We start from the raw sequence: 12,458 nt of genomic DNA, 5'->3' as shown, positions 1-12,458 counted from the left end.
CTGAGACTTTGCTTGAACATTTTTCCTGGTCTACATTAGCCCAAGGATCTACCAGTAAAGCCACAAGATGTAAGCCAGAAGATCGCAGGACAAATCACAGCTGGCAGCATTGACCTCTATAACTATATGCAGCAAACAATTTAACACACACATACATTCACGATTACACTCTTGCACGTTCAAGGTGCCTTAAGTTAAGTCTTTGACATCTATATTAAAGCTATAAATGAGACTTTCGAAATTGATAACACACATACACACATACACTGCATGCATGGATCTTAAAAATCAGGTAATTTTTATTTAGTTGCCTAAAAATGTATCTAAGAGCCTCAATCTGGATACTCAGATTTGGAAGCTTTGGAAAGACCACATCTCTTTGTTTAAGGCTTGGAGTGCTTGTTTATTTGTCTTAGTAGGAAAATAAAGGCTCCTGATGTGACCAAGAATTCCTGTGGAATTAGCATTAGTGCTGATTGAAATTTCAGAGCACCATTATTGTACTGCAATCAACAGAATCGTTGCCAAAGACTTCAGTGGGACTCCGCAGTCACATTTATTTAATTTATTCAGGCTGCACACTGTGCATAGGCTGAGAATTTTTGTTAAAGCCATCCAGCTCTAGAAACAGCAAGTGACAAGAAGTGTGGAGCAAAAGGAAAAGCATTATTTTTTTATTGGCAGCACTAGCCACATTAATATATGTCTCGATCTAGCAGTTTCAAAAATGCCTGAGTAGCAGGAGCAGGTTTTATTCCAGCAAGAACCTCAGCCTTGCAGGGCTGTAGCCAGCCTTAGTTGTTACCAAGTAAGAAACTTCTGCACTCACTTCAGATCCCGCAGCTGCACAGTTTATAAGGTTGTTGTGTGGGTTGGCTATCCAGAAGGTGGATACGGCGCTGCAGGTCAGGAAAACAAAGAATAACATGAAAATGACACTTCGAGCACACAGCAGAGTCCCCTGTCAACTCCCTCCAGTACAGGCAGAGCCGATAACTCCCCAGATAAGGCGTCCTGCCTAGGGGGCAAAGGGAATGGTTTTTTCCTTTCTCTTCTTATATCACATGTGTCCTATGCGGTTTGACAGAGAGCATGGCCTTATCTTTTAAAACCCTGACTATTAAATGAGGAATTTTGACTGCAATTCCAAGCCCACTATGAAGCTGTCAGTTGTCAATTACGTTTTATGATAAGGTAAATATGTTGTTGCACAAGTCACAGAAAAGAACTTTGCCCCAAAATAAGCCCTCATGTTCACTAGAGACTCATTTAATCAAGAGACCCAATGAATTGGCTCTTAAGGGCTTTCCAAGTGTACCCCAGTACCTGCCTTTTCCAAGAGCTGCTGTGATTCATTAACTTTATTTGCTCCCACCCTCCCTTTGTCTAATGCACACAAAAGGCTTAACTGAAAGGTTCCCATCAAGAAAGAAAGATCAATCCATCACTGTCCATCCTGTGACATGCAGCATTCAATAACCAACAGGCACACAAACTTTGAGAGGAAAACATCCAACACCTACAACCAGCAGACTGGCTCCCTAAATTTGCTGGGTGAGATTTGCCCCGTGCAAGGGATGAACCCACACAACCGTTACATCTATTTCAATCTTGCTGTGAAGGACTTCACGCGGGGTTTAGGCCAACTGATTTTGCTGGCCTAAGATGAAGTTCCGTTTGTGTGACTTATCATGAAAACGTAGCAAAATTTTTCTATTTTGGGCATGGGACTGGCCTAGAAACAAACAATTTGAGATTATTTATAGACTACCTCCTGCTGAGTAGGCAAGGGCAAGGACATTTTATTTCCACAGTGACCTGTCTTTCAGCCGATCTTGTCCTTCAGAGCCATGTGGATTGGGCAGGTTACTGTGTCATTTGGCACAATCCTATTGTCTTAATTTCTGGCAGTGGCACTGCCTGCCTCTTCCAAGCTGACAGAGGTGCAGCCAGTGCTCGTCCCTCATCCCTGTGCTGGGTGCCTTGGCTACTGCCCCAGGTGTAGCGTTAGTGTACTCATGCACTTGCAGGCTGGGTGAGCCCAGTGAAAAACAAGCTATTTTTCTGATCCGCCCTTCAATTTTTTCATGAAGACACCACAGATCAAAATATCATAGGACCTTTTCATTTGCTCTCCACCTATCCTTCCCATTGCTTCTTCATGTAAGTTTTCTAAATAACACAAAATATGTCCCACTGACTATTAAATGGATTATCAGTGGAAAATGAGCACAATGGCTGATTAACTCTTATTTTATGAATGGAGACATTAAGAGTAATTTATAAACAAACACAGATGTGAAAAAGAGCATTGCATGAATTCATCTCTTTCCCTTGCCAAAGTAAAAAGCTAAAAATATGTTTCTTTGGACAAAACCCCAGTTTGTTCTGAGGACAGCACGGGTGATACTGATACAGTCTCAGCAGACTGAGAGTATTTCCAAATAAAAGAAATCCCCTGAAGATTTTTGCTGTTAGGCATCAATCAGCTTCTAGCTGTCTCATTTTCAGGATGGAAGTCTGGCTCCAGAGACTTCTCATTGACTTTTTGTAGGTCAGAAATTTAGCCTTTTTTTTAGTGTAGATTTTTTTCCCTTCCAACTACAGCAGAATAAAATCCTGGAAAAAAATCTGGACTACGAGCAGAAGTGTTCCTGTCTCCCAGCAGCTTCATCACAGCACTAATGTTCTGTGGTGTCAAGACAAACCCTGATCGTAGAAGACCTCCCATTCTGCTGCACAAGGGTATTGCCCTCAAGATGATCCGCCATCAGTTTTAAACTCTTAAAGGCAAGCTTGACATCCAGCTTTTAATGGAAAACACTCTGAAAACAACATGTTCCATAGATCTTCTCCAGCCCACTATGCTCCCTGGACTACAGTTGGGGATCTGCTTGCCTAGCTGCTAAGCACACAGGTTTTATTTCAAGAGTTTAGTACTTTCTCAAGAAGAGTTGGAGGGATGGGTGAAGAAAAAGAAAGATAATTAGCAGCCTGATATGTATCAAAACGAGTAGATTCCCTGAACAGCCAGTAATTAGCAATGAAATCATATTCCTAAGTTGTGCACCTTGATTTTGGGGCAGGAAACCAGCTGAAAAATCGTGGAAAGGAGGACTAGAATGGTCTTCAGGAGCTCGGTGAGGCCATACCCTGCCTTATGACAGGGTCAACTACAAATACAGTATTTGTGACTGGCATTTCTCTAAACCTGTGCTTAAAAATTACTGCTAATGAAGAACCCATTAATTCCTCTAAGGAAAAAAAATCTAATGTTTAACTGTGCAGCCAAGCTCATTGTGTTTCTTCTATACTTCACCTGATTTTTTTCTACAGGGCAACAGAATGGTAAAAAGAACTTGTAAAATCCCTTCTTATTGCAAATGCTTCTATAGTCCTCATCTAAACCCAGTTGGCAGATCTGCAATGACACTTAGAGGAAAGGATCTTGCAAGAAGGGAGATGAAAGGCATTTGGCATTTTTCACATTTAACACAATGTTTGTGGCAAATAGAAGTTTTGAGAAGGTCTTATGAAAATGTTTTCATGAGCTCATGTATAGACAATTAGAGCTCCAAAGGGCATATACAGTCTTTGGCCTTTTATTGGCAAGCTCCAATTCTGTGCTAAACTCCATTTATTATATTATTTTGGTTTCACTCCACAGTTTGGGTAGGCTGTGCCAAATGAATACATAATGCCAATGCTGTATCATTTAACAGTATCCATTCTTCACAAATAATGACTTCTGAATAAATGGGAGCATTTTCAAAATCAGCTACCATTTGACATGAGCACAAATGTCAGAACCCAGCCCATTCTGAACTCAGCAAATTTTGCTGAGCCATTGGGGTCATGACTCCAAAAGAGAGAGAGATTTTCTGAGGTAGTAACCGTCTCAATTGACTTTATGCTACCACTGAAAATTACACCCCAGGTGTGTGAGCGTGTGAATAGCGCAAGTATAAAGGTCCTGAAGAGACTGATCTCCCAACCTTTGGGGCATGCAGTGCAGACCTCTACAGATGACTACAAAATCATATACATGTAATGCTATATTCTATGGTTAAGTCCTGCAAAGAAAAGAAAGAAGAAAAGGAAGGCACCCACTCACCTGCAGTCCTGCCTGGGTTTAGGGATGTACCCTGGGTAAGCGCCCTCTGTGATCAGTTTGCACATCCTGCTGTCTCGGTCAGAGGGTAGCAGAGTGCTAGGTTTAACAAGCAGCCCAAGGCAGTGATCAAATGTGTTGCGCTCTTCTGGTCCGTCCTCCGTAAAGAAGCAATGGCCCAGTGCATCATAACCCACTACATCCTTCACCTGCATGTACAAAGCAAAGGTCAGTGTTCAGGTGTCGTGCTTCAGCCACTGCATAATAAGCAGAAACTTTACAGGAATGGCACATAGGAACCTTAGTACCCTCTCGAACTCAACGTGTATAAGCAAAAACAAAAGCAAGATCACTCTGCTCTTAAGAACTTACAGTCTTAGCAATAACTCCAACACTTAAATTTAACTAGAATTTATCATCTCCTAGGAAATGCTCATTCCATTCTTTTGTCTGCCAGAGACTGTCTTAGCATGAGGCTGGAAAAAACACAGGATGGGGTATGAATGGAGGATGTTAGATGTTCAGATCACATCAGGGATCATTCATCTTCATGTGGAGTTACATGAGCAGCTACATAAAAAGCATCTGAAAAATGCAGCTGAGCTGAAAAAGTATTCTTTCAGGCTATTAGAGAGGTGGCAAGTTGTTTTCCAGACAAACTGGCTTGTTTTAGGTTTGACCTGATCCTTTTTGCCAAGTTGTTGACAGAAGCTTTACTTGACCCCAAGACAAATCAGCTGGTGTTAATCAGTGCTGTTCTGGTTTTGGTTTGAATGCTGTTAACATCAGGACACCGTTGTGTTGGACAGAACAATACCCATCACCCCACTGAAAGATCTGAGAAAACAATTTCAGGAGCAGAAATGTGAATTCAAAGCCTAAGGCTAGGAGTGGCTGGGAAACAACAACCCTCAGACACACTATGTCCAACAAGTCAGTTGTTAGTGGATATGTCTGGGATATGGAAAATTAATTTCAGGTCTCCACTGGCCAGGTGAAGTGCTGGCTATCTCCTTGCTCTTCACATCAGCCACCACCCATCAACCACCTTTGACTTAGGAAACCTTCCTGGTAAAGCTTAGCCTGATACCTACAAATGCATCTGATGAAACAGAAATTGCCAAGGGGCAAAAGACAGTATTAAATTGCATAGAAGACCTATTCTTTATGGTGTCATTGAAAGACCTGGGTGCTCAAGCCCCTGAATTACTTTTGTAAACAAGCCTGAGACTCCCGAGTAATTTTCATGCCTCATTCTCAAGGCAAGGAGCACCAATTTCAAATAAAATCTCAGGACTAGTGTTGAAATGATTACAAATATGTTTTCACATAAGAACACTTTGCTTGCCAAATCTATTACAAGCTTACATCTGCATACACATCTATTATGTATTACCATGCTCCAGTGTAAATACTCAAATCTCTGAACGCGAGTCATCACAGTAATTTAAACACAGCTAAAATGACCTGCAAAGTGGTGCATTCCTTCGAGTTACCTCACTGAAATTTACTGCTAACTTCCCTGATCTAATTAGATGATAGCTTTTGCAAGGTCAAGGCTCTTTTATTTAGGCGTAAAATGCACACACTAGACTGAACTGTTCTTCCTTGGAAGAATGAGCTGTTCCGGCCTTGTAATTGTAAAGGTTTACAGGATAGAAGAACATTTCAGGACAGTGAGCTATCTTCAGAAGTTTCAAAAATGTGGAGAAAGTCTTTTTACCACAGAGATGGCAGAATTGCACAGAAACTGCCAATTAAACCTATTAGCTTTTTCTCACACAACAGTAATATTGGAAAGACATGTAAGTAATGGTGCTGCAACATTTAGATGACGGAAAGAGATAGAGAAATGTTAGCCACTTGTATGACCATATATCTTTCCAGGCAGCACAGCACAGCACTAGGACTGGGTCATGAAAATCTATACTGACCAGGCCATAGCTGTGGCAAAGGCCACCTCTGTGCATGGGGAGTAACATCGCAAGGGAACACACCCCCAGTACAGTGAGAGAAGTGAAGCAGGGAGAGGAGTGCGCGCTGGCAGAGTGGCTCAGAGCCAGCCAACACCCATTGTTCTCCTAGCTAATCTCTGAAAGCCCACAGAACAACACAGAGTTTTCAGCCAGGGACCTGGTCCCTAATGTATTTGCCACCCTCCATTTGATTAATTACTTTCCCCATATCTCATCTCTTGGTCAGCTCTGATTTAGTTTCCTGTGCAGGTTTTCATGTGCAAGGGCAGTACTGAAATGCTTGGATAGCAAATATGATGCTTGTTCCAAAATCACTTCCAATGGATTTAATTTTTTATTTGATTAAAACCTTTCTAATAGTCTATAATCTTACTTTAACCATGAGTAATTTATGGCCAGATAATGCCCTTCATGGTGAAACGACTGCTGTGTAGTACAGCTGGATTACCAAAAGCAGATGCCAGTAAAGCAGTTAGATAGCACAGCCTCTTATTCCATGAAGTACAGCTCTCTCTTGGATTCTGCCAGACTGTTTATTGACCTCCATTTAATTTACCTCCCCAATGGCTGTTTCTATTTTAGCTTGCACACTAGGATCCAGTGGAAAGAGTGGGAACTGGAGCACAGTTTCACCCCTGGGATTGCAGTGGCATAACGAGGTGGTTTTATGGCCAATACATTAAAGAAAACATCAGGTAATTATTGCATTTTCAAACAATTATTATGGTGAGAAAAGAATTTATACAGATTTGTTTCCAGAAGGACCCTCTGTGCCTCCTAGTGAATATGAACTTGTAGACAAGTGCAAAACAGCCCATCAATGGAAGTGAGCCACAGTTGAGATAGTGACAGCGCACTGTACGGACCCATAGGAAAACATTTCTTTCATCAGGAATAACTGGACACTTTTTCTCCTAGTATTTTCCATATGAGTATCTCTGAAGTGACATGAGAAAAGCGATAGCAAAGCAAGCAGGGAAGTCTGTGTGTAAATTACCATCTTGTTTTAATGACAATTAAAAAGAACTGATGCCCCTCTCCCACTTGTTAAAGCATTTGCACAGATACTCTTTGAAATCAACGGCCTGATGTTAAGGACATAACTAAATGCTGTGCTATGCTGAGGTTTAATAGCCCAGCTAGATTTTTTGCCTGTCTGTTTCCAAAGTGTGGTTGGTACACATCATCAAGGCAAATTGTCCCTCAGCAAAGTATGCTTTGGATATACCTGATCTCAGAGGGCATGAATGTTAGCTGAGGAAAGACAGAGCTCATCGCTGTTTGCACAAGTGGTGTTCATGCATGCATAAACAGGTAGTATTGCATAAGTAAGAAGATAATAGGCAACGAGGAAGTGTATAGAATAATCATTGTACTCATCAGAGATCCATGTGTGTGTTTGTGAATACATCTGGAGAAGAAGGAAGAGGAAAGGAAGGAAAATAGAGTCGGAAAGCAGATGAGGAGATTGTGGTGGGATCACCTGATGAATCAAGGCATGGAGCTGCTTGACTACAGATGTCTATCACAGAGCAATGAAACAACATTTAAGTGATGCAACATTTGGAGCATGTCTTCTATGATGCAACTGAACAAACTTCGTCAGATTGCTTTATTCTCTGGGGCTTTCTTTTCAGCTGTCAGCAATAGTTACACAGTTAAAATAAAAAAAAGGTTAATATTATCAGTAGAGTTTAGTATTTACACATTTTGATAAACTATAGTTAACAGAGACTGAATTCTTGTCTAAAGTTTCAGATTATACATTCTAAATTCTAAGATTTCTCGAGTGCCTTGTCATGGAGACAAAGCACAGTCATTTAGGGAATTGTGGCTGTTGAGTAACAGTAAGAGAATCAAACTACTTTCATCAGCTACATCAGCCTGTCTAAATTTCATTATGCAATCTTGGCTAGAAAACCCTGAGCGCATGGATCCCTATGCTATTGATCCTCCATGGAACGGCTGTCACCTGGAGAAAGCACAAGAGACAGAACTATTTCCAAATGTTCTATATGTACCTATATGTCTGACCGATAAGAAAAATACCAGGCTCTGGATATTTGGTTTGGCAAGTATTAATCAATAGGGAATGAAGATTTCACATTAGGTCTAGAAGCAGGGCTTCAGCTGACCTGCAGCACATCAACAACTGTGCTACCTCTGTGCAGCCAGAGAATGTGTTTATGGCGCCATTGGTAACAGCCCATGATGGTGTGACAAATGAATCCCACAACGCTGCACTGAAGGAGTGGCCAGGCATTGGGACATGCTGCCCAGAGAGGTGGTGGAGTCCCCATCCCTGGAGGAGTTCAAGAAACGTGTAGATTTGGCACTTGGGGACACGGTTTAGGAGGCCTTGGGGTGTTGGGTTGACGGTTGGACTTGATGATCCTAGAGGTCTTTTCCAACCTTAATGGTTCTATGATTCTATGATTCCACTCTGCACATTAATTGTATAATGAGCCTCTGTACTGGCGACTTCGAATTGGGAAGGTGCCATATAACCCTGAATGCCTTATATAATTTATGTAGTAGAATGTCCTTTTTTCTTCAGAAGCTGTGTTCACTTAGTAGGTTTTTAGGATCATGTTATAAACTTAGAAGGATAGAGGTCAAAACCAAAACCCCAGATTCATAAATAGCAGATAAAAGCTGCTCTGCTTTTGGAGCTACAATTTTAATGCCCTCTCTTCAATTTCTGTGCATTTTAATTACGCCTGTGACTTTCCCTTCCATCATTGCCACTTTTAGGGGTTGTAGCCTGTAGTCCTTTCCAAAAGGAAGACTGTAAGATGAAGCCTTCCCTGTGCTTGAGTCAGTAAAGGAGGAAGTATTAATCAGCAACTAAAGGGCAAAAATCATGTCTTAGCTAGGTGTTGAAAGCAAATGCTATTCCCCAATAAGTCTGGGAAAGGAAAGGAAAAGTATTAAGGTAAATGGATTCTACTATGAGATGGTACGGTAACTTTAGGACAGTGGTATGGATATGAACTCCTAATGCACAGTGACCCTCTAGGTTACAACTGTCAATGACATGTCTTCTCTGTCATAGTAGGACTCTTGACTGTATAAACGCTCCTCTTGGGGCTCTGATAGACTTTTTTCCTTTTGGAATACACTGCCATCTCACTGAATGGGTGAGAGTCCTTTGCCTACAGAAATCTTGTAATTTCAAGACTTTATATTTGAGCTGATACTCGGGGAAAAGTTGTCTAATCAAACCTGATTTTAATTTCACACCTTTAGCAGCTCTGCTTTTGGGACAGATTTCTGCACATTTCCTGAATATGGGTAAAAAGAAGTGAGGAAAGCCTTTTGGGGTTATGTGCCAGTCTCCAGGATGCTCAGCAAGGTAGTGTTTTCCCTCTGCATCCTTACCCCAAAGAAGGCAGCACCCCTACATCTGGAGAGAATCTGAATGTGTTCTTACCATCTCTGGTGTGCTGTAACTTGTCTGGTAAGCATAAGTCATTTTATAGATTTCTCCTAAAGGATTTCTCATTTTGGAGGGCAAGTCTGACAAATCAGAGCTTTGAGTGCTTAATGTGTGAATGGCATTGCAAACCCAAACCTCTATTACAGGGAAGATGAAGAACACTTAAACCTTCTGATTATCTTCTTTAAATAGCAGGCTCTCTGTCTACAGATATATCCAACTACTCATTAGAGAAGGGCTGGCCTGCAGACATCGCTGCACACAGACAAAAGCTCTGCCCACTCTGAGTCATGCACACCCTACAGTGCCGCATTGGCTGCCTCCTTTTTAATTCAGGTTGAAATACCCCGGGAATATATATCCATGGTGGGAAGAGTCAGACACTAGCTCTAACAATAAAACACATCGTCCGTGATAATTAAACTGTATTCATGCTACGAGAAAATTTTTTTGACTGGTGCCTTCATCTCTACAGTAGACATTGGTGCTTCTTACCAGTAAACCATTGGATCCATGGACTGTGACACAGCGGGAGAAGGTATGGTGGATGGAGACATCCTTCACGTATGTTGGAGGGTTGTAGCCTCCTTTCTCATCCACATCTCCAGCCATATGGAAATGAATTGGGTAATGTCCCATTGTCTGCTGGCCCATGTATTTCAGTTCTAGACCTTCAATATGGGTAGCCTTAAAATCAAGACCAATCTGGAGACAACAGAACATCAGTCAAGAAACATAAAAGACTGTTAAAGGTAACCAGGAAAGGGAATACAGGAATAGGAAGGGTTGCACTGCATCTGCTAGAAAGATTTACTGTGTGGAAGGGAGTGTATGACTGCAGAGTGAGGGAAAGAGGGTCATGGCGGCTAAGAGGACCATGGTTGCTCTTTGATCCCACCACTACTGCCGTGGCTACATTTATCTTCATTCTGGAAGGAAAACAATTTGCATTTAGTGTTTTCCATGAGTTTCAGTCAGCTGGGCTCAAATTGAACTCCCCAGGCTGAGTACCACCAGAATCTGGGGAAAACTGGGACTAGGACATGGAGACTGTATCTTGGGTGGGTTGAGCACCAGCTTGGCTGGCTAAGCAATGTCTTCAGGGGCATGAGGTGCCCTTCAAAACCAAAGGACAGGCAGAAGCACTGGGATGGATCTGCTGTACTGTGGGGAAAGGCTGTTTGCTTAGTAGCTGACATGAGGGATTTTTTCCCTTCCTGTGTCCTGACTTCCTTGGTATGTGAAGGTATGACTGGGAGGAGGAAAGTGCAAGGAGAGGGATACCTTGATGTGTCCCCCAAAGGTGTCAAAATCAAAGAAGGAGCATAACTTGCTGCTGTACTCATAGCACCGCCCCTCCATCTCGCCCATCACCACGACATTGCGGCTCAGCAGCCCCACTTCGGCCCGCATGTCAACACCATCAACGACTTCGCCGATATGGAGGTATGTTGCTTTCCCTAAAGGAACAAGATCCAGTTTCAGGGTTACTCTGCCAACACTGCTGGCTTCCCCTTGTGCTTGCTGTGGTGGGGTTGGTGTGATAATGAAAGGAGTAATTGAGTCAGCAAAAACTGTTGGCCGACTCCTCAAAGGAGGGAAGGCTGGAGCACAGGTGTCACCCAAGGTCTTGCTGAGATATTTGCAACAGAGGAAGTGGAATTTTTTGGTCTTAAGTTGCTTGATTTATCTGGGGAGTTAAACCAACAGTCTGTTAGACAAAACACATTTCCTACCTTGAAAAGGGACTGCAATCATTCGAAATCTTTTTACTTCAGATTACAATCAGCCATGTAGGAACATCCAATACAAAGAAAACTGATGATGTAGCTACCAAAGAGTCTAAATCCCCATGGTTAGCACAGCATTTCCTATAGTGAGACACTGGGAGCTGCTTAGATCCCACAGCACTACTCATGGGCAAGCATCAGTCTGATCCTGCTAATGCCATGGCTGTTAATCTAAGCAAGGAGAGGACTGGGCAGAAAGTCTTGCTGAAATTGTGGCTTGGAACAATTGCAACCCCTCATCCAGCTTGTGGGCTGCAAAACCTCCCGCTGCCTGCCCTTCCAAACCTCTCAATTTTAGATCTGCCTGCATGTCTCCAACTTGCTTTCAATGCTTCCCTCTGCCCTGGTGTACTCAGAGTTGAAAGGATTGTCCATTTACCCCATGCCACATCTCCCTTTCCCAAGCCGCGTTGCTCATAACCTCCTCCACACACACACCTGGCTCCATGGAGAGGTTAAAAGCACAGAAAGCTTTCCCTGGCTGGACCAGAAAGGGGTGAAGTCCAGGCAGTCTAGAAAACAAAATAATCTCTTTGCTGTAATTTCATTCAAACATATTCATACTCCCTCCTTCTTTCCACAGCTTTCTGCAGAGAATGCAGATGGGAAAAGGTTCATCTTACTGACTACATTCTGCATTATTCCAGTAAAAATAAGTAATAAACTCTTTAAGTAAACACTGAACTTTTAAGGAATGCTATACTTGCATGTATTTAATTTCAATGGAATGATTCAAAGCAGTAATTAGAAACAAATGGCGAGCCTAAAGCCTGGCTATTGCTGTGAAGCACTTCATGCTTAAGCAGAGGTGCCAAGTCGAGGGGAGGATTTTGAACATTGAAACAGTCTTGTTTTTAACCAAAACATGATGCTTTAACTTTATAACAAAGATAAGAAAGCACCATTCACTCCCTTTTTCTCCTGGAGCTGGAAGCAGTGTAGTTTGATCGTTATATTGGGATTTGGGAAGAGTGAGTGCTCCGCCTTGCCCTGAGACTGTGTTGTGGGATAGGGTTCACACCGCTATGTGTGCCCTCTGGTTTGGCACCTCCATCTTCAAAATAGTCTGAGCATGTGAAAAAACACTAGCTGTTAACTAGAGGAGTGGCAATGGCAGGACAGGTGGATGCTTTTACCTGGGG

General features: G+C 42.3%; 1 protein-coding gene across 2 annotated transcripts in view; it reads right to left on the bottom strand.

The window, feature by feature from the left end:
- The window catches only part of CEMIP (cell migration inducing hyaluronidase 1), a 117,256-nt gene that overhangs the window by 21,493 nt on the left and 83,305 nt on the right, over nt 1-12,458 (bottom strand). For both annotated transcript variants that reach the window (XM_064456271.1, XM_064456272.1), the window contains exons 12-15: nt 10,811-10,986; nt 10,022-10,231; nt 4,121-4,320; nt 830-905 (exon numbers count right to left, since the gene is read on the bottom strand). In XM_064456271.1, the coding sequence (XP_064312341.1) occupies nt 830-905; nt 4,121-4,320; nt 10,022-10,231; nt 10,811-10,986 (662 nt within the window). The remainder of the gene's footprint in view (nt 1-829; nt 906-4,120; nt 4,321-10,021; nt 10,232-10,810; nt 10,987-12,458) is intronic.

The sequence above is a fragment of the Phalacrocorax carbo genome, chromosome 7 (genome assembly GCF_963921805.1).
Source record: "Phalacrocorax carbo chromosome 7, bPhaCar2.1, whole genome shotgun sequence".
NCBI lineage: Eukaryota > Metazoa > Chordata > Aves > Suliformes > Phalacrocoracidae > Phalacrocorax > Phalacrocorax carbo.
The sequence above is the reverse complement of the archived record's forward strand: the minus strand, read 5'-3'. Positions and strand labels throughout refer to the sequence as shown.